This window comes from Oncorhynchus keta, chromosome 31 (assembly GCF_023373465.1).
Source record: "Oncorhynchus keta strain PuntledgeMale-10-30-2019 chromosome 31, Oket_V2, whole genome shotgun sequence".
Classification (NCBI taxonomy): Eukaryota; Metazoa; Chordata; class Actinopteri; order Salmoniformes; family Salmonidae; genus Oncorhynchus; species Oncorhynchus keta.
In genome coordinates this window covers 2,975,102-2,996,880 of record NC_068451.1, presented here as the reverse complement: position 1 = coordinate 2,996,880, position 21,779 = coordinate 2,975,102, and the positions used below count along the sequence as shown (strand labels likewise).

The 21,779-nt window shown below is 42.2% G+C and overlaps 1 protein-coding gene across 1 annotated transcript; it reads left to right on the top strand.

Annotated features, from left to right (window-relative positions):
* Window positions 1-722: 722 nt before the first annotated feature.
* LOC118364216 (transcription and mRNA export factor ENY2-2) lies at window positions 723-2,874 on the top strand. Its single transcript, XM_035745552.2, has 5 exons — window positions 723-861; window positions 1,253-1,330; window positions 1,433-1,503; window positions 2,217-2,291; window positions 2,428-2,874. The coding sequence occupies exons 2-5, from the start codon at window positions 1,263-1,265 to the stop codon at window positions 2,499-2,501; spliced, it is 288 nt and encodes a 95-aa protein (XP_035601445.1). The 5' UTR covers window positions 723-861; window positions 1,253-1,262; the 3' UTR covers window positions 2,502-2,874.
* Window positions 2,875-21,779: the final 18,905 nt, after the last annotated feature.

Here is a 21,779-nt window from a genome sequence, read left to right as displayed (position 1 = left end):
ATGACGCAAGAAAATGATGTGGATATATTGAAGCATCATCTCAAGACATCAGTCAGGAAGTTAATGCTTGGTTGCAAATGGGTATTCTAAATGGACAATGAACCCAAGCATACTTCCAAAGTTCTGGAAAAATGGCTGAAGGGCAACAAAGTCAAAGTATTGGAGTGGTCATCACAAAGCCCTGACCTCAAGCATATAGAAAATTGGTGGGCAGAACTGAAAAAGTGTGTGCGAGCAAGGAGGCCTACAAACCTGACTCAGTTATACCAGCTCTGTCAGGAGGAATGGGCCAAAATTCAGCCAATTTATTGTGGGAAGCTTGTGGAAGGCTACCTGAAACGTTTGACCCAAGTTAAACCATTTAAAGGCAGTTTTAACCAAATACTAATTGAGTGTATGTAAACTTCTGACCCACTGGGAATGTGATGAAAGAAATGAAAGCTGAAATAAATTATTATTCCTACTATTATTCTGACATTTCACATTCTTAAAATAAAGTGGTGATCCTAACTGACCCAAGACAGGGAATTTTTACTCTGATTAAATGTCAGGAATTGTGAAAACCTGAGTTTAAATGTATTTTGCTAAGGTATATGTAAACTTCCGACTTTAACTGTATGTAACGTTATCGCCCTGTAACAGTTGAGTCTATGTTATAATCTGTGTTGTTGATTAACGCTACCACCTAGTGGCATAACGATAGTACTTCATTAAAACTTAGGAACCTTTTCTGGCATCAACGGTTTCCTGGGGTCCTTATTTATTGTGGGACACAACAATTAGCTGTGGCGAACTATCTCGCCAGTTATAATTGTATTGGCACGGTGTGCAACAGCATGCACATTTCATCGAACGTTTTGGGTAAGTGTGAGATTTTTACGTCCTTGATAATAGCTATTATCAAGGACGTAAAAATCTCACGCACTACATAGCGTAGCTTATTATCAGATAGTGAATTAGCTTGTTGCGCTGGCTAGTGCCAGAAATGCGTTAGCTTGTCAGTAGTTAGCATATAGCTAGCAAAGCCTAGCAATGATTTATGCTGCTCTTAGCTTGTTCTAAATATTAGTGATTTAATGTTAGCTACAGCCCAAACATAGAATTTTTAATGATAGACGGCTGTCCACCTTGTTTGTAGACTGTTAGAGTAGCTAGCTAGCGTTAACTATTAAACTGATCCCTGCCTCAGTTGACTAATGAACGATAACGTTAGCTAGCTAACATCAACTCATTCTGAATGTCACTTTTTCAGTTAAAAGAATATGAGCAAAGATTCCAAGATGAGAGCAACAATTAATCAGAAGTTAACTGAGATGGGTGAACGAGAGCGGTAAGAACATTTCACAAATGTATATTTAATCATTGTTAGAAGTCCCATCAACTCTATGGTCACTGGTGGTCACTTTTCTTGCTTATGTTGGTTGATCCACAGATTGAAGGAGTTGCTCAGAGCTAAACTCACTGAATGTGGATGGAGGGATCAGCTGAAAGCTCATTGCAAAGGTAAGAGTTACTATCAGGTGTGGTGGGATGTCATGAAATGTGGCTAATGGGAATCATGACTATTGCTCAGAGCCATCATGCACCATAAAAATCCAAAGGGCCCGAATGTACGTGAGGATGACTGGGGTGGTGGTACGGGGGTAGCCGCGCGTAAATGGCAGAGAATTTTTCGTTTTTCAAACACCTGAAACACCCTTTTCCATCAATCTAGCCATAATCATTACGTGTATGTATTTTATGCAATAATTATATTGATATTTCTCTGCACATCTAAGCATACCTGTTGATCTGTCTGTATCATCCTGACTGCTGTTTTTAAATTTTAATAAACTGGTTATGCTACTCTGTAAATTCTGGGTAAAATATTTAAAGGAATCTGAGTCTTATTCAGTAAATCTTGTAATTGCTTGCTTTTCTAAAGTCTACCAACCTTGCCAGGATTCATACCATCTAAGGTAGTTAGACACACTAGCTACTCTAACTTCGTTGATAGCCTGAAATGGCTTCTTGGCAGCTCGTTATGAGATTGGGAATATGTCTGCTAGCTAAAGCCAACTTCATAAATGGCTAGGTGGCTAGTAGTATTACAGAGATCAACAATATTTTAAACAGAACCAATTTGAGGGGACATGTGCACCCTTTGAGGATGACACCTCTGGCACTGTAAAACACGGTGTAACCATCATGCCACTCATCAAGTAACTGTTTTGCAGATGTCATCAAAGAAAAGGGCTTGGAGCATGTGACCGTCGAGGACCTTGTGGTAGAAATCACCCCTAAAGGAAGAGGTATTTAGGCCTTTTTGTTGTTGTGTATACAGTATCTTTTTTTCCTCATCCCTCTGTTCATTAACTTCCATGAAGTTCATGGACACTACTATCATAACCCGAACCTGAATACTGTGTCTTTTTATTTCCCCCTCAGTTCTGGTGCCTGACAGCGTGAAGAAGGAGCTGCTGCAGAGGATAAGAGCCTTCCTAGCTCAGCATGCCACATAATTGAACCAGCATGATCTTTTTGAAACCCTTTTGGTATCAGATTTGTTATAGAGAGCTTGTTTTCTTTTCGCCATCATGCTGTTATTATTAGTTATGTGATCCAATCTTCCATCATGATTTAGACTTATTCAATTGCTTTGTTCAATGTCTGATTTTGAAGTTCTTTACATCATGCAGTTCTTTACATGATGCAACGATTCAACTTGTCAATAGCTATACATTGTATTAGAATACATAACATGCTATGCTGTTTTTACAACAATGACTTTTGTTTTGTGGATTGTCTTCTTATTTTTAGTTGGTTTGTCATTAGAGAAAGGCTTTTGAGAGGGGTTGTAATAAAGCTGGTTCTAGGTTTTGTAAGAAGTTCAAAGCGATGTTTTGTTTTTGAAAAAATGCTTGCAATGACACTCTTTTAGACCATGTAAAAGTCAGTCTGTGTAGATTAACCTATTTAATACTCAGATACTCAATTGAGTATCTGGCCTGTAGTTAATCTCATACTAGAGGTACTGTAAAAGAATATGCACAAATAATTAAATACTTTACTTAAACTCAAGATATGGAGCTGTATGGGCAATTTACCATAGTAACCTGAAATGCACTACAAGTGGTGCATTGAATGCTAATAAACAAACATGCACTACCGTTCAAATGTTTGGGGTCACTTAGAAATGTCCTTGTTTTTGAAAGAAAAGCACATATACTGTCAATTAGAATAACATCAAATTGATCAGAAATACAGTGTAGACATTGTTAATATTGTAAATGACTATTGTAGCTGGAAATCGGCAGATTTTTTATGGAATATCACATGGGCGTACAGAGGCCCATTATCAGCAACCATCACTCCTGTGTTCCAATGGCACGTTGTGTTAGCCAATCCAAGTTTATCATTTTAAAAGGCTAATTGATCATTAGAAAACCTTTTTGAATTTATGTTAGCACAGCTGAAAACTGTTGTCCTGATTAAAGAAGCAATAAAACTGGCCTTTAGACTAGTTGAGTATGTGGAGCATCAGCATTTGTGGGTTTGATTACAGGCTCAAAATGGCCAGAAACAAATAACTTTCTTCTGAAACTCTTGTATTTTCTTGTTCTGAGAAATGAAGGCAATTGCATGTGAGAAATTGCCAAGAAACTGAAGATCTCATATAATGCGGTGTACTACTCCCTTCACAGAACAGCGCAAACTGGCTCTAACCAGAATATAAAGAGTGGGAGGCCCCCGGTGCACAACTGAGCAAGAGGATAAGTACATTAGAGTGTCTAGTTTGAGAAACAGACACCTCACAAGTCCTCAACTGGCAGCTTCCTTACATAGTAAGTGCAAAACAGCAGTCTCAACGTCAACAGTGAAGAGGCGACTCCAGGATGCTGGTCATCTAGGCAGAGTTCGTCTGTACAGTGTCTGTTCTTTTGCCCATCTTAATTGTTTTGTTTTATTGGCCATTCTGAGATATGACGCTTTCTTTGCAACTCTGCTTAGAAGGCCAGCATCCCAGTCGCATCTTCACTGTTGATGTTGAGACTGGTGTTTTGCTGGTACTATTTAATGAAGCTGCCAGTTGAGGACTTTTGAGGCGTCTGTCCTCTACTTGTCCTCTGTACTTGGATTAGCTAACACAACGAGCCATTGGAACACAGGAGTGATGGTTGCTGATAATGGTCGTCTGTATGCCTAGGAAGATATTCTGTAAAAAATCTGCTGTTTCCAGCTACAATAGTCATTTACAATACTAACAATGTCTACACTGTATTTCGGATCAATTTGATGTTATTTAAATGGACAAAAAATGTGTTTTTCTTTCAAAAGTAAAGGCATTTCTAAGTGACCCCAAACTTTTGAACGGTTGTGTACATGTTCCCATAATGACAACCCTGCTGCTGCTTTACTTCCTAGAATAACAGAATGGTCCTGACAGGGGGGAGCGATTGGAATGGAGAGGGGGAGATTATGAGAAGATAAACACGAGTGTTCACAGGGAGAGATATATCTCATGTGGATGCACCAAGGGACAAATTGCTTTTACAGAGAGGGTTTTCAGATTGTTCCAAGGTCCTGTGAGTGTAGTGTGTGAAATGAGCAAGTGTTCATATGGGAGACTCCTTGGGTTGACAAGTCCAGAAACTAAAGTTATACCATGGTGTGATGGTTAAAGAAAATCTGTAACAAAGCAGGGTCACGACCCCTCTCCACAATGTCCTGGCTGCTACTTTAAATACAATAGACCATTTATTTAAGCCTTTCCTACTCTGAACACAACTGTATAAACTTCATGTCACATCTGTAAAATGCATTTTCACAGATAAGCATGTAAGGCTCTGATCTGTTTTGTAGCTTTATAGTTTTGTCAATTCCACACAATGACTCAGATCACTTTGTTTTGTTTAAACCACTCTTGTTACAGACCAAGAATAGCAAATAGGCTACAGATTTCATTCGGAATGGCTGTGAACCCGTGCAGCGCACCCCTTGGCATGAGTAGCACATTACCAGGTAGTGAGTGAGCCTTTGCACTGGTCACCAACTGAAGACAGACTGCGTGTTTTCTTTGCCCAAGGACCTGCCGTGACATCAGCCCAGGTGACAACATGCTGATATACAGTGCTGCTGGCCCGGGGAGGGGAGGGAGGCTGCCTGCCTGTAACCCCCCCAGCCCCGAGCCCAGAACTCTAGCTGGCTCTTTTAATGGCCAACATCAATCCCCATGTTATCGTCAGGGCAATCTCGCTGGGCCCCCAATATATAAAGGGTTCAACACACTAGCTGGCCCTGCGCTGCCCATAGAATTACTGGTGAATGACGCATTTATTTTCATACAGATTCTATTTACTTTCTCACTCCATTCTCAACTTGCTCTCAACGCTCTGGACCCACACAGTGCTGTTGACGAGGCCAAGATACTGAACAGTAACCAGATGAAAAGATCTGAATGGCTTCTCAAATGAAGAAGGACATAGGCTAGATCATAAAGCTTGAACTGTAAAGACAAAGGTAAACAACACCAGATGGCGCCTATTAGTCCACTCAGAGGTCCTGCATACTAATTGGTGGAGTCCTGTGTGGGATGTCTGCGGCCTCTGAGAAACCAATCAAAGCAGAGAGCGCCACAAGGCTTGGATGACATCATCTGCACTGATGGAGATATCAAGCAGTGGCTGTGCAGAGAAAGGAAAAAAGACAAAGGTAAATAGTCTGTGCGTGTGTGTGTGTGTGTGTGTGTGTGTGTGTGTGTGTGTGTGTGTGTGTGTGTGTGTGTGTGTGTGTGTGTGTGTGTGTGTGTGTGTGTGTGTGTGTGTGTGTGTGTGTGTGTGTGTGTGTGTGTGTGTGTGTGTGTGTGTGTGTGTGTAGATATGTTCAGTAACTGGAATCATATCATTTCAGCATGAAAACAGCTGAGTCAATAGTTAATTAAGCCAAAAGTGTGGTCCTGTATATTGAGTCCCTTATGGACAATGTAGTCTTTTGTCTAACTTGGCAACAAGTAAGTGCCATAAACACATTTCTTACAGTACAAACAGAACTGAGGGACAGTAACATTATTTAAAAAATATATTCAAAAACCACACATGACAGCAAGGCGAAGCCCATAAGAGAAGTGTGAAATGAAATACTCATTTTAACATGGGATGACGGAATGGAAAGGTATGCTGGTCAATCCAAAATATGTATCATAATCATTTTAACACGCGTGCACTTCAATTGTTTTACCATTTATGTGATCTGATTTAACAACTGTAATGTCAAGACTCCATCATAGAAGCTATATAGATTGAGAATGGATAACTTTTCATTGCGCAGTTTTGTAATTACATTTCTTGAATCAGATTACATAAATGATCAAACAAGTAGGTGTATGTGTGTTAAAATGATTATAATATAGATTTAGAATGTGTTACCTACTCTGTGTAGACCAAACGTTAGGAACACCTTCCTAATATTGAATATGGGGATGCTGGGATGCTGGTCTATGTTGACTCCAATGCTTCCCACAGTTGTGTTAAGTTGGCTGGATGTCCTTTGGGGGCTGGACCTGTTATTTTGTTCAATGGAAGGTAGGCTTACTAGTATTGCATAAGCATCGTAAGCACAGAAAAGGTCCTGGAGGAAATAGTCTAATGTAGATATCCCCCCCGAATCAAAAGGTCATGAACAGTTGCGAACTCCCATGATCCTATACGGTGTTGACTTTCTACAGTATCAGCGTGTGTGAATGCTATGCTCAATGAAATTCTCTTTGAATTCCTTCTCTTAAATTTATGAGACGTGTAAACGTGGGTTACAACTCTTTTGGAGCCTATGCTCGTGCTCAATGCCATTTTCATTCTGGCTCTAAGGAAAGAGGGAGAACTTGGCATGGGGTTAACTGCATTCTGAAGGGGTTTTAACCATATTTACACCCTGTTGTGTCTTCTGGGAACCGTTTTCCACACGCTAATGAGGCTAAGGAACGAGGTCCGCTCTGTTATTCCTGGCATGGCCAAGTCCAGTCACAAGCATACCTCCTCTCGCTTTCTCTTCCCACTCAGTAGCCCAGTGCAAATACTAAATAAGAGGAAATACATCATCCCTTTCAATGTTAAAAGCCAAACCCAGGTCTGCCAAAGTTAACACAAAGCAATCTTAGCTAATGATCAGCAAATGTGTATAAAGTTTCATAGAGCATGACAACATAATTCTTGTTTAGCTTATGTTGGCAGGTGTGCTCGTACACATGTAGGCACACGCATGCAGGCACACACACACACACACACAATCGTGAGTGCAAACGTGCAACAACACGCATGCACACGCATGCACACACAAACACACACACACACGCATGCAAGGGTGTGCAGTCGTAAATATAAACGCTAACACACACAAATAAATGAGTAGGCGGTATGTAGGCGTCACTTCTCTTTTTATAAGCGATTCTAACTGACTAGGCCTAAATTGGTTATTCATTGTTAAAACCTGTGTGAGGTTGCTTTACTTGTTACACCTAATGGATTGGGAAAACTTGTATTGGAGCCTCTAACTGTACATTACGGATGAAAAGAGTCAGATGTTCCATTGCTTTAGTTCAGTACACATGGGTGGCAAATTGCAATCTTTAGCTACAGTACATTCCATTACAACTCAATTGATGCAATTATCAATTAGATTTGCTCAATCTAAAACATTTCATTCAACCATTTTAGTACACTACCTACAGCATAGAAGTGTGCAGACAGAAAAGCTGGGGGGTCACCGTGCAACAAACCAGAGCTATGAAGAGAAACATAAACCAGACATTGTTTACCCTGTTTCTGATGTAAAGGGCACTTACTGTCATGTCCAATGCTCCAGCTTCATTTGCTGCTGCTCTGGCCTTTGAAGTGTGTGCGTTTTCTATTTCCTGACACTACCTCTCTGACTCTGTGATATTGCAACTGGATACCTCATGTTTCCATGTTGGGGTTCTCTCTCTCTGTCTCTCTGTGCTGATAAAAATCACCAGAGAGAGGCTAAAGCCGGTCGGCCCGGTCGCAGGGATCCTTAGAGGCCCTCATGCGTCCCAGACAGCGCTGCGGGGGATTACAGCACACCCTGGCAGCAGAATGGTTTCACTTAAGAATTTCAGTAATCACTTTTAGGAGTGTAATATATTGCTGACCTTTGGCAGTGACACACGACCCCCGCTCCCCACAGCGACGTGATCAAAGGAAGTGGCAGTGGCTATGCAAACAGCCGCTATCAGTGGAACCCTATTTCTCTCTCTCTCACTTTTTCTGTGTCTCTTCACTAATTTACAGGCCGGATCATGACTTGAGGACGGGAATGGGAATGGAGGAGGGGTGGGAGCAGTAGGCCCTGATCCACTGCCTCCACTGCCTGCAACAGTCTAGTTATCATCATGGGAAAACCCCAGTGGGTCGTCTCCTCTCAGCTGGAGCAGGCAAACACCATGGCCTGCCCCGTGCTCCCAGACAACAGCAGCAGCCAAAGCATGTGAGTGTGAGTGCAGCGGTGTAATCTGGGCCATAACAGTAGCCAGGAGGCTTTATGTGGTTCCCTAAATCACAGGAGGGTCTGACAGAGCAGAGGGAGCGAGATAGAGGGACAGAGAGACATGGAGCGGGAGTGAGAGAGAGAGAGAGAGGATATGGGTTTCTATAGCAACAATTAAAGTGAACACAGGTATGCAACCAGGAGAGGTGCAACTCCATATACATCATAGTCAATGTTAATCACATAGGATACAGTATATCAATTCATTGATTCATGGAGTGCTATTTAATTTATTACTCGGTAATACAGCGTAGGATTTGGATCTTTCTGACTGTATTGTTCTTGCATGGAGTTGCATTGTTGATGTCCATGTTTTTACAGCTTATATTACCCAGCTGAAACTATGGCATTTTCATGGACTATTTTATTGCCATATCCTGAAGAAAGCAACGTAACATTTAAATCAATTATGAACATAACATTTCAATCAGTTATGGATGGGACATTTCTGTAAACAATGCTTGATGAAAAACAGACGTTGTAATTGTCAGAGAACAATGTCAACATGTTGACCTCCTTTTAAGAGAAACGTTTTTCAGCCACGCTGTTAAGATTTGTGAGACATCTGTTTATGCTAATTTGAGCTCTACTGTGGAACTCACACGGCTTTTAAGCCAATTTGGTGTTTTGCTGTTTTTGGCAGACAACTATTTGTTTGATTCCAAGGAACACACATTAATGTCTTGGTACATTATGTCTCAATACCAATTACAAGCCATTGAAAACAAATGCTTAGAACTGACACCAGAGTATCAACTACCCATTTCAACCAGATGATGGCGATGCATAACAGATAACACTGTCTCGCAATAATATGTGTGGAGAGACCCAGTCATATTACTATGGTTTAACACACAGCAACTAACTAGCTTTTCCTTTCTGGCACTCATTGAGATTGCATAGAATACATCTGAGTGCCCCTAAATCGGTCAAAAAAGTTTTAACAACAAGCCAAGCGCTTTACAGTACGACTGCTATGGTCATAACTGTCTACTTTAACTTGCAATTTTTAAATATCATGGCGAGCGTCAAATATCTCTTTTCCAAAATCTGTCACATTTTGGTTTTGCTTGCAAATATGCGTGTGTGTCCTTCAACCCTGAACAGCATCCCTCTAATGTACTACAATCATTCAGATCCAAAACAATGCGATTTTTAGGTAGACACAGTTTATTGGATGGCATGACTAGGAGTGTTTATTTGACTCATTTGAGTACAATGTGTGCCGTGTCATTAAATGACTGCAGGATGTCCTGTGCTTTTTATGGGGTTCTTAGACAAGCTTGGGGGAAAAAACGAAACGCTTCCTGGTTCCTACTACCACATGTTTATGTCTGTCCTTGAAACAACAGGGAAGGATCCAAACAAAAACACACTTGGTTGGACTGCGGTTATGGCCTGGTTTTACTCTCACTTTCAAATCCCAGGTCAACGCAGGTCAACGTGGTTGGAAGGATTCCTAACAACAATTATGTGATATTTTATTCATTTAGCATCTTGACTAGAATTCAAGTCAACACTGTGGTAATGCCACTCCTGTCTTTAATCATTATCATATATTCCTGACCACCGCTAATCAGCTGATAAGATTCCAGTGTTTAGTGAGTATACGGGAGGGAAAGCACCTGCAATAAAAGTCTCTGGCCTCTAGGAGGTGTGTGTGTGTGTTTTACGGCCCTGCTGGGACGCCATTGACGGGGCACGGTGCAATAAGCCAGATATCTCAACACGTGCCATAGCATGACCGTAACACAGCCTGGAGGCGGCTGATGTTGTTGACAGTGACGATGTTGAGTCGGAGATACAGTAACAAATACTCATCATCTCTTCGAGAGAGAGAGAGAGAGAGAGAGAGAGAGAGAGAGAGAGAGAGAGAGAGAGAGAGAGAGAGAGAAGAGTGGTGATAATGGTTATGCACAGCAGGCCTTACCCACGATTAGGTATACTTTTTTACACTCTCTATTATCATTATCATCTCTAGAACCATTATCATCAGTCAGCGTCATTATCAGGTAGTGGATGAGTTGAATTTGCCCTCTGTGTAAAAACTGGCCACGTCAATTCAACGTCTATTCCACTTTTGGTTCAATGTAATTTCATTGAAATGAAGTGGGAAACAGTGTTTATATGATGCCCAGTGGGGCGTCATATAAACACAATCCATTATCATCATCTGTGTTGTTGTGATGGTCCTCCTCCAAGCCCTCCAGCTCCTGTCACATCCCCGGAGCCCTGAGTGAGCGTTTGTCCCCATGTGTGTGTGGAGTTGAGTGGCTGGCTGAATCAGCTGAGCCTCATGTGGCTGGTCTGGCCGTGCTCCCCATGACCCAGCAGGGCTAAGCCACTAGCCGCCTAGCACCTAACACACATACCTGATGCTTTATTCCCAGGCCCAGACAGATTGCATCTCAGCAATACAAATCAGGGCAAAATGTACTACTATATATCAAATCAAATCAAATTTATTTATATAGCCCTTCGTACATCAGCTGATATCTCAAAGTGCTGTACAGAAACCCAGCCTAAAACCCCAAACAGCAAACAATGCAGGTGTAAAAGCACGGTGGCTAGGAAAAACTCCCTAGAAAGGCCAAAACCTAGGAAGAAACCTAACCGGGTTCCTCTCTATGTGGGGTGGCCAGTCCTCTTCTGGCTGTGCCGGGTAGAGATTATAACAGAACATGACCAAGATGTTCAAATGTTCATAAATGACCAGCATGGTCGAATAATAATAAGGCAGAACAGTTGAAACTGGAGCAGCAGCACAGTCAGGTGGACTGGGGACAGCAAGGAGCCTTCATGTCAGGTAGTCCTGGGGCACGGTCCTAGGGCTCAGGTCAGTTGAAACTGGAGCAGGAGCATGGCCAGGTGGACTGGGGACAGCAAGGAGTCCTCATGTCAGGTAGTCCTGGGACATGGTCCTAGGGCTCAGGTCCTCCGAGAGAGAGAAAGAAAGAGAGAAGGAGAGAATTAGAGAACGCACACTTAGATTCACACAGGACACCGAATAGGACAGGAGAAGTACTCCAGATATAACAAACTGACCCTAGCCCCCGACACATAAACTACTGCAGCATAAATACTGGAGGCTGAGACAGGAGGGGTCAGGAGACACTGTGGCCCCATCCGAGGACACCCCGGACAGGGCCAAACAGGAAGGATATAACCCCACCCACTTTGCCAAAGCACATCCCCCACACCACTAGAGGGATATCTTCAACCACCAACTTACCATCCTGAGACAAGGCCGAGTATAGCCCACAAAGATCTCCGCCACGGTACAACCCAAGGGGGGCAACCCAGACAGGCCGACCACAACAGTGAATCAACCCACCCAGGTGACGCACCCCCCAGGGACGGCACGAGAGAGCCCCAGCATCTGACTCAGCCCCCGTAACAGGGTTAGAGGCAGAGAATCCCAGTGGAAAGAGGGGAACCGGCCAGGCAGAGACAGCAAGGGCGGTTCGTTGCTCCAGAGCCTTTCCTGTTCACCTTCCCACTCCTGGGCCAGACTACACTCAATCATATGACCCACTGAAGAGATGAGTCTTCAGTAAAGACTTAAAGGTTGAGACCGAGTTTGCGTCTCTGACATGGGTAGGCAGACCGTTCCATAAAAATGGAGCTCTATGGAGAAAGCCCTGCCTCCAGCTGTTTGCTTAGAAATTCTAGGGACAATTAGGAGGCTGGTCTTGTGACCGTAGCGTACGTGTAGGTATGTACGGCAGGACCAAATCAGAGAGGTAGGTAGGAGCAAGCCCATGTAATGCTTTGTAGGTTAGCAGTAAAACCTTGAAATCAGCCCTTGCTTTGACAGGAAGCCAGTGTAGAGAGGCTAGCACTGGAGTAATATGATCAAATTTTTTGGTTCTAGTCAGGATTCTAGCAGCCGTATTTAGCACTAACTGAAGTTTATTTAGTGCTTTATCCGGGTAGCAAAATAGAGCATTGCAGTAGTCTAACCTAGAAGTGACAAAAGCATGGATTAATTTTCTGCATCATTTTTGGACAGAAAGTTTACTGTGCTGTACTGTAACAGCCTAACCCGAGATACAACACACGACATGTTCATGCAGGAACAGAGACGAAGAGATCAAAGACACGCCAGACACGCATTTGCGTACCCAGACCGAAGAAGCCTTCACGTCCATAACAAATCCTCAAAGCACACTCACACACGCATGTTGACGCATATTTGGATGGGTCTGGGTCTGGGTCTGGTCCTGGAGGCAGAACTGAGTGATTTCCGCTAGATGGGCCAGCTGCAAAGTCAAAATTGGCCATATTGTAAAAATGCATGAAAACAAAGGTTTGCTTTTTGGTCTTAATTTAAGGTCAGGGTTAGTCATTCAAATCAAATTTAAATCAAATGTTATTTGTCACATGCGCCAAATACTGCTACTCCAACCGGTACCAAGTCAATGTGTGGGGTTAGAGGTTAGTTGAGGTCATTTGTACATGTAAGTAGGGGTAATGTGACTATGCATAGATAATAAACAGCGAGTAGCAGCAGTGTAAAAACAAAGGGGGCGGGTGTTGTCAATGTAAATAGTCTGGGTGGCCATTTAAGGTTAGCAGTCTGGTTAAGGTTAGTTAGGGTTAAGATTTGGTTTAAAATCAGATGTTATGACTTTGTGGCTGTGCCAGCTAGTGACCCAGCCAGGTTACTTGTGATACAAGTCATTATTTGGCGTCTATCCATGTCTGAGATAGGACGTGGAAACTGCCACTAGGGGCAACAATGAATGCTGTTACCATCAAGTAGGTTTCGGTTTTGCTAGGGCATTGCGGACGGGGATGGCAGATTGGCGTAAGCATCTACCTCTGATTCCAAAGGTTGAAAGTTTGAATCCAGCGATATAAAGTTGTTTTAGATATTTTATTCAACCCTTTCCTAAACCTTAACCCTTACCTTAACCATTCAGACTTAATGCCTAACCTTAAAAAATCTGAATTGACACTTTGAAATTTGACATTTGGAACAACTCCGTAGAGTGACCACTCTTCAGAGCTGCTTCCAGAACAAGATTAATGAGGAAAAAACACTAACCTGCCTCACACACACTCACTCAGGCAGACATACACACCCTTCCCTCCAGACTGCTGTCACAGCGATCCAAGCACAGCTGTCAAAACGCTGGTACTTCCAACACAACAATGGTGAGCCGGGGAGCAGGGAGGGAGGGCTGGGAGAGGGAAAGACAGAGACAGAGACAGAGACAGAGAGACAAAGACAGAGACAGAGAGAGACAGAGAGAGAAATAGAGAAAAATAGATAGAGTGTGAGATATATATATATATATATATATATATATATATATATATATATATATATATATATATATATAGAGAGATAGAGAGAGAGAGAGAGAGAGAGAGAGAGAGAGAGAGAGAGAGAGAGAGAGAAATGGATTGGGAGACAGAGAGAGAGAGAGAGAGAGAGAGGGGGAGATATATTGGGAGACAGAGAGAGAGAGAGAGAGAGATACAGACAAAGAGAGAGAGAGAGAGAGAGAGAGAGAGAGAGAGAGAGAGAGAGAGAGAGAGAGAGAGAGAGAGAGAGAGAGAGAGAGAGAGAGAGAGAGAGAGAGAGAAATGGATTGGGAGACAGAGAGAGAGAGAGAGAGAGGGGGGGAGATACAGACAAACACAGAGTGAAAGATAGAGAGAAAGACAGAGAAAGAGAAACAAAGGAAAGAGAGGGAAATAGAGGGGGAAATAGCCCAGCCTCACATCAACAGAGTGTGGAGGTTTCTATGTGACATGTGAACTGACAACACAAGAGCTCTCAGACACTCTGGAGTAGAATAGGCCTCACTGGGCTGGGACGCTCCACTCTTCCTACTCTCCTCTCTGCTCTCTCTCTTTTTATTGAGTCATGATCTCCCAGCATATTCTCACAACATTTCCGGGAGTAGACCTCCGCCCGACACACCACACACACACATTATGTGAATCTAGCCTACAGTATGCCTGCACTCTGCACAGACTGATTTCTCCGAATCGGGTCACATCAAATTAGGGAGGTATTTTAGGGCTCCCACCCTGTTCCATCCTCTAGAGATTGTAGGAGAGACAGTCTGCAAAAATGATACCCTTGGATTAAATAAATACATGATCAAACACTAGGTCTAATTACGGTGTAATTTTTGTGTGCTATTGTTAAAATGGTATCATAGAATCTACAAGAGAGGTAAAGAGATGACACTGATAAGGTTTTGACCTTGCTTGGATTTACAGTTCATCAGTGGGCAACCATGCAAGCATTCCATGGGCGTTCATTGTGAGACAAAATTATTTATTGACATGAGGTGGCTACACTACTACATACTGTACATGCTAGGGTTGGGGTCAATTCCTTTTCAATTCAGGAAGTGAACAGAATTCTCCTCATTGGAAAGCAATGAGGAAAATTGGAATTGGAATTGCAGTTTACTTTCTGAGTTGCCTGATTTGGGAATGAAATTGACACCCTCCCTGATAAATAAATAGTTTACCTTTTTTAACTAGGAAAGTTAGTTAAGAATAAATCATTATTTTCAATGGCAGCCTAGAAACAGTGGGTTGACCTTGAATATGTTGTTCAGGGGGAGAACAACATATTTTTTACCTTGTCAGCTCAGGGATTTGATCTTGCAACCTTGCGGTTACTAGTCCAATGCTCTAACCACTAGGCTACCTGCCACCCCAGAGTTTAGCTTGCATAGCTTGGGGTAACTTTTATACTTGAATAACTTTAATAACCCATATATACAATAAAACGTGTTGATGTGTGTCCATATTGTCCATGAGTTTCTAGAAGATATATCATATTGTTCAAGAGAAAGTAGCCTAATTAATGAAAAAAGCATCTAATCAACAATGGCATTATTTTCAAGTAAATAGACAAAGGACATTTCATGCTGAAACCCTCATATTGAACACCAATAGTATTCACTAAGTTGATGGTTTATATTAAGGATAATGTTTTACAGCTTTGTCATTCTGTTTTATTTAAAAATCATCTTATTTAATTATTTCATATATTTTACATGTCATACGGTCAGAGAGAGAGAGACAGAGATAATTACAGACACCTGTGATAATCGGGAATAGTACCCAAAAGGGCCACTAGATGTCTCGTGATAGATTGCATAAAATCCTTGAAAGATGCCAAAATTGGGGTAAGTTTACCAGTAAATTGAGAATGTTTACAGTAATATACCCTCCGTTTGCAACCCTATACATAAATACAGTAGGTCCTATGTCCTAAATGGTCCTATGTCCTCAGTAACAGGTCAGAGATTGAAAAAAGGCCACACCAATCAGGGAGGCAATCCGGAAGCTGTTGAGGGGGTAATTGAGTGGAAAGGGGTCCTGAGGGAGCTTCTCTCTATTGTTGTTGTTGTGTAACAACTTGTCTGAAAATGCCCAGTAATCCAGGTCTACACAGGGGTTATTATAACGAGGCGTGAGGAGGAATGCGCCCAGGGCTGGGTTTCTACTTAGCTAAAATGTTTTTAGATGGACATACCAAGGATTATTTATCTAATTTTATTTTGAATTTTAGGACCCCTGTAGATAGGTCATTTTTATTACATTTTTTATGATTTGATGAAACATTGAATTCAGCCTTACTACTATTACCCAGAAAAAGCATTGACTACCAGATTCATACGTGGAAAAACAGTTCAAAAGGCTTGAGTGCCTGTCCCATATCTGAGAGATATAAGAAGAATGATTTAAATCTGTATACGTTTGACATGGAAATGCCCCGCTCTCTTCCATTCATTTTTCGGTCCGGTACCGGGTTACCTTCGGACCCTACAGATATTTTCTTGAGAAGAACAATTTTTGGGATTGCCTCCTGGTCTGACAAACAGAGCTGTAGCTCAGCCACCTTCCACCGCAGATGCGGAAGGCCGACATCGGCGGACGCGGTTATTGAGTTTGCATCCCATCCAAAAAAACAGATATCTCTAGTTTGAGCTGATATATTGGAATATGCTAATTAGGTTTCTGCGGGGGCTTCGGACATCTACTCTAATGCTCTCTTTCTAACACTCTCTGTCTATCTGTGAGTGAAAAGTATGCTGGCGATTAGGCCTCTACTGCATGGGTAGTATTCACACATACATTCAGAATTGGTGTAGTGGGAAAATGCAGAACAACTTTTTGTTAACTTGGCAAGTCAGTTAAGAACAAATTCTTATTTGAACAGTGGGTTAACTGCCTGTTCAGGGGCAGAACGACAGATTTGTACCTTGTCAGCTCAGGGGTTTGAACTTGCAACCTTCCGGTTACTAGTCCAACGCTCTAAACACTAGGCTACGCTGCCACGCTGGTGCTCTTTTCCTATTTTCAATCACTTTGGTGCAATTTAGACACGTATGTGGCACATTTTTCACAACTCAGAAGCATAAAAATCAAAACAGATAATCAAAATGGCTCTTGTTTAAAACCTCTAAGCACCTTTGCAATAGACTGAGTATCCCCTTTTCTAAATGCAATATTCACTTTACTTTGCTATGACTTTCTCGTCATTTGTTCACGATTCGATGAACTATCACTTAATCAAACTGCTCAGAACTGATAACAACTGAACCAAAACGATATACTGCCTAGTTAACATGTATAGTTTGAAACCTGTATACACTGTGCAGTATATACAAAAGAATGTGGACACCCCATTGGTGGATTCAACAATTTCAGCCACACCCGTTGCTGACAGCCACGTAATCTCCATAGAAAAACATTGGCAGTAGATTGACCTCATTGAAGAGCTCAGGGACTTTCAACGTGGCACCGCCATAGGATGCCACCTTTCCAACAAGTCAGTCACGTCAAATTTCTGCCCTGCTGGAGCTGCTCCCGTCAACTGTAAGTGCTGTCATTGTGAAGTGGAAACGTCTACGAGCAACAATGGCTCAGTCACCTCACAGAATGATACCGCCGAGTGCTGAAGCGTATCATGCGTACAAATTGTCTGTCCTCAGTTGCAACACTGACTACCGAGTTCCAAACTACCTCTGGAAGCAACGTCAGCACAAGAACTGCTCATTGGGAGCTTCATGAAATGGGTTTCCATGGCCGAGCAGCCGCACACAAGCCTAAGATCACCAAGGCCCCTTAGTTCCAGTGAAGGGAAATCTAAATGCTACAGCATACAATGACATTCTACGATTCTGTGCTTCCAACTTTATGGCAACAGTTTGGGGAAAACCCTTTCCTGTTTTAGCATGACAATGCCCCCGTGCACAAAGCGAGATCCATACAGAAATGGTTTGTCGAGATCGGTGTGGAAGAATTTGACTGGCTTGCACAGAGCCCTGACCTCAACCCCATCGAACACCTTTGGGATGAATTGGAACGCTGATTGCGAGCCAAGGCCTAATCGCCCAACACCAGTGCCCGACCTCACTAATGCTCCTGTGGCTGAATGGAAACAAGTGCCCACAGAAATGTTCCAACATCTAGTGGAAAGCCCTCCCAGAAGAGTGGAGGCTGTTACAGCAGCAAAGAGGGGACCAACTCCATACTACTGTAATGCCCGTGATTTTGGAATGAGATGTTCCAAGATCAGGTGTCTACATTTTTTATTTTTTATTTTATTTTATTTCACCTTTATTTAACCAGGTAGGCTAGTTGAGAACAAGTTCTCATTTGCAACTGCGACCTGGCCAAGATAAAGCATAGCTGTGTGAGCAGACAACACAGAGTTACACATGGAGTAAACAATTAACAAGTCAATAACACAGTAGGAAAAAAAGGGGAGTCTATATACATTGTGTGCAAAAGGCATGAGGAGGTAGGCGAATAATTACAATTTTGTAGATTAACACTGGAGTGATAAATGATCAGATGGTCATGTACAGGTAGAGATATTGGTGTGCAAAAGAGCAGAAAAGTAAATGAATAAAAACAGTATGGGGATGAGGTAGGTGAAAATGGGTGGGCTATTTAACAATAGACTATGTACAGCTGCAGCGATCGGTTAGCTGCTCAGATAGCAGATGTTTGAAGTTGGTGAGGGAGATAAAAGTCTCCAACTTCAGCGATTTTTGCAATTCGTTCCAGTCACAGGCAGCAGAGTACTGGAACGAAAGGCGGCCAAATGAGGTGATGGCTTTAGGGATGATCAGTGAGATACACCTGCTGGAGCGCGTGCTACGGATGGGTGTTGCCATCTATAGTATTGTATATTTGTACCTCATAAAGGTATCAATTTGACATCAATTTATGTTGGAAGGTAAAACCAAATCATATATATGGATGTGGCTGTAAATACTACAACTACATCATCATTTTCCATCAGCCAGTGTGCTTCAATAGGACAAAGTGGAAAGAGTGCCTCCATTTGGAATTATAGCATATTGTAAAATGCACTGCTAAAAATACCTGTGTTGTATATAATAATATATTCCACTCATTGATACACTGTAGGCTGATGAATTTCAAGCAGAAAGACAGGCGATACTGTATCAGTTGACAAGTTACGCAGAAAAGGTGGTCTTGTGTAATGTTGCATGGGGCAGAAATGGCATGCAACAGCAGCCAACTACTTTACAATACACCCATTTCTGATGATTTGTCCTACGTATGTACTGCAAAAGAATAATGAAACTGTAAAACATATTTGTCAACGTGCTCTCAACCTGCTGCTGGATACAAATTATACTTGACAAATTTTACAAAATTATATTTACCATCTACTATTCCTACTCAGCACTTCAAATGTGTATCTTATATTATTTGCTGTTGGATTAAATGGCAGTTAAAATGACTAAATGGTGAGCCTATCATTATCGAATGTACTGGTGACTAAATAAAATGTTCAAATAGTATCTCTAGAAAAGCTTAGATTGACTTAGGGGTGAACGACTTGTGAACCCAGTGAATGCACAATCAAACTTTCTTCACATAAGATAGTGGGCATTACAAGTGTTCTCCAGCTGTCTCTTTAAACTACTGGCATACAATTCAGACACCCATGCATACCCCACAAGACATGCCACCAGAGGTCTCTTCACAGTCCTCAAGTCCAGAACAGACAATGGGAGGTGCACAGTACTACATAGAGCCATGGAAACATGGAACTCTATTCCACATCAAGTAACTCATGCAAGTAGTAAAATCAAAATGTAAAAAATTATAAAAATTCACCTTATCGAACAGCGAGGACGGTGAAGAGTCGCACACACAGGTACAAACACACGCATACAAGCACACATAACATACATACTATACACACACTTACACTTGGATTGTGTGTTGTACTAGAATAGTGGCCTGAGGGCACACACTGAATTCATGTATTTTGAAATCTGTTGTAAAATATATTTAATGTTTAAACATTTCATTATAATGTACTGTATATTACTATCTTAATTTCTTGCTGGGCCTGAGGAAGAGTAGCTGCTGCCTTGACCACAGATAATTGGGATCCATAATACTAAGAAATACAAAATGATCAGTCCAGAGAGTTGTACTTAGAGATTTGAAAATATACTACTTATATCTGAAAAATGTGATTAAAAGTGATTGAAAAACGCTCACTACAGTGCCCTTTAAAAAATAATATATATATATATTTCCCTGGTTATAACATTGTAAAGGTAAACCATGGCAAAAGAAGTATAGTTCCACCATACAAAATGTTTGGACTTGATCACTTCTCCTGTGTTGAGGTCTATAATAGCAGAATGATATGCCAAGCACACAGGCAAACTGTGACATTTAGAGCGCAGGGAAATAGTGTGGTTTCACAATTTCAAGATTAGGATTGAAATCTGCCGTCCCCCCCGCCACATTAAGTGGTTGTGGTGCACACACAAACCCACAGAGACCCTAGAAATATAAACAGCGGTGTAGTGTTGGGCTCTGGCCAAGATAAATGGCTGCTTCAGGTGAAAACAAACGTTGGCCTGGGCACATTTTTTTCCATTCGCAAGTTTTGAGGAAAACTTTTCTCTGTTCGTACATTATGCTGCTCAGCCTCGGCGCCTCCGCCCTCCCGGTACAGTAAAGTTAGCTGGGCTTGTGAATTAATTACGATGAAAATGTAATGTTGAAGTGCCACTCTGTAGATAGAGCTGCTTCCAAGGTGTTTCAGGCTCGACGAGGAATGACCTCTTTAAAGCTGTTATGGATGATATTTGTGACAAGAAGTGATGGACTTGTCAATTCTTGGGGGGGTAAATGAAAATGTCCCCTCCCCTAAACACACACTCACACACACCCTCAAACGCACTCGCTGGCTCTCCTGGCGTTTGTGTACAATTGACCATAACTGGTGTAAAAGTACTGGCAATGCCCAGGGTAATCATAAATACAGGAGAGGGAATTTTACCTCTGCTATTTCACAGGGTCATTTCCCTGTATGCGGTTTCAGATTCAGATATTTATGTTTACGAGCGACCAATACATATTATGAGCCATTATAACCACAGACATCAGATAAGGCCCCATATAAGGTCCCACTGCGTCCTCTGATACTCTGAAAGGGGTAGGAGTAAACAGCACAACACGGAGAGATGCATGTTTGCAGGTAGGAGCAGATGTTAATACAGTAGCAGTGACTAGACAGTGCTGACAGTAGAAGACGCAACATGCCGGTAATCTTCACGTGTCTAATTTCTCCACCATCAGACGTTTTATCGGGCACATTAGATGTGTGAGAGTGTTTCAGAGTTCCATACACATCTTTCAATCATCACCCGAGCCACTCTTGAGGGTGGTGGGTTGGGGGAGGGGCGGTGAAAATGGGGAGGGGAATGTAAATGGCTTCAATTGAAAGAACAACTGGTTTAGTCACACAATTGTGAGCTCAGGTTGACTGAATGCAAATAGGGCCTGGAGGAGCATGGCTAAGGATCTCTGGCGTCCAGTCAATCTAGCCTCCACTTCCTGCCCCTCACAGACCACTGGGACACCATCCTGGGAACAGTGGGAACCATGCTGCTATCTGTCCCAGCCCCAAGTGAGCAAGACCTCATCTGAAGTGGGATTGTGGGAGATGCATGATAGTGGGACTGGCATGAGTGATACAGCTCTTTGAAGATTTATTTCATTTTCATTTTAATGTAAGCAAAAATGCTGAATTATGGGAAATGCACAGCTATCAAAGATATGGTGCTTGCTAGTACTATACAGAAGCATGGCTGTCTATCAGAGCAGTACGCGTATCAGATACATCCCCTTTCCATGGCTGTAGTTCCAGCCTGTATCTGGTCCTGTATGTCTCAGTTGGTGGAGCATGGTGC

Bases quoted from the DNA above. Each gene is read 5' to 3' on its own strand.
- LOC118364216 (XM_035745552.2), top strand. From the start codon at position 1,263: ATGAGCAAAGATTCCAAGATGAGAGCAACAATTAATCAGAAGTTAACT. The intron at 1,504-2,216 runs GTAAGAGTTACT...ACTGTTTTGCAG, and splicing joins GCTGAAAGCTCATTGCAAAG to ATGTCATCAAAGAAAAGGGC. The intron at 2,292-2,427 runs GTATTTAGGCCT...TTTCCCCCTCAG, and splicing joins AATCACCCCTAAAGGAAGAG to TTCTGGTGCCTGACAGCGTG.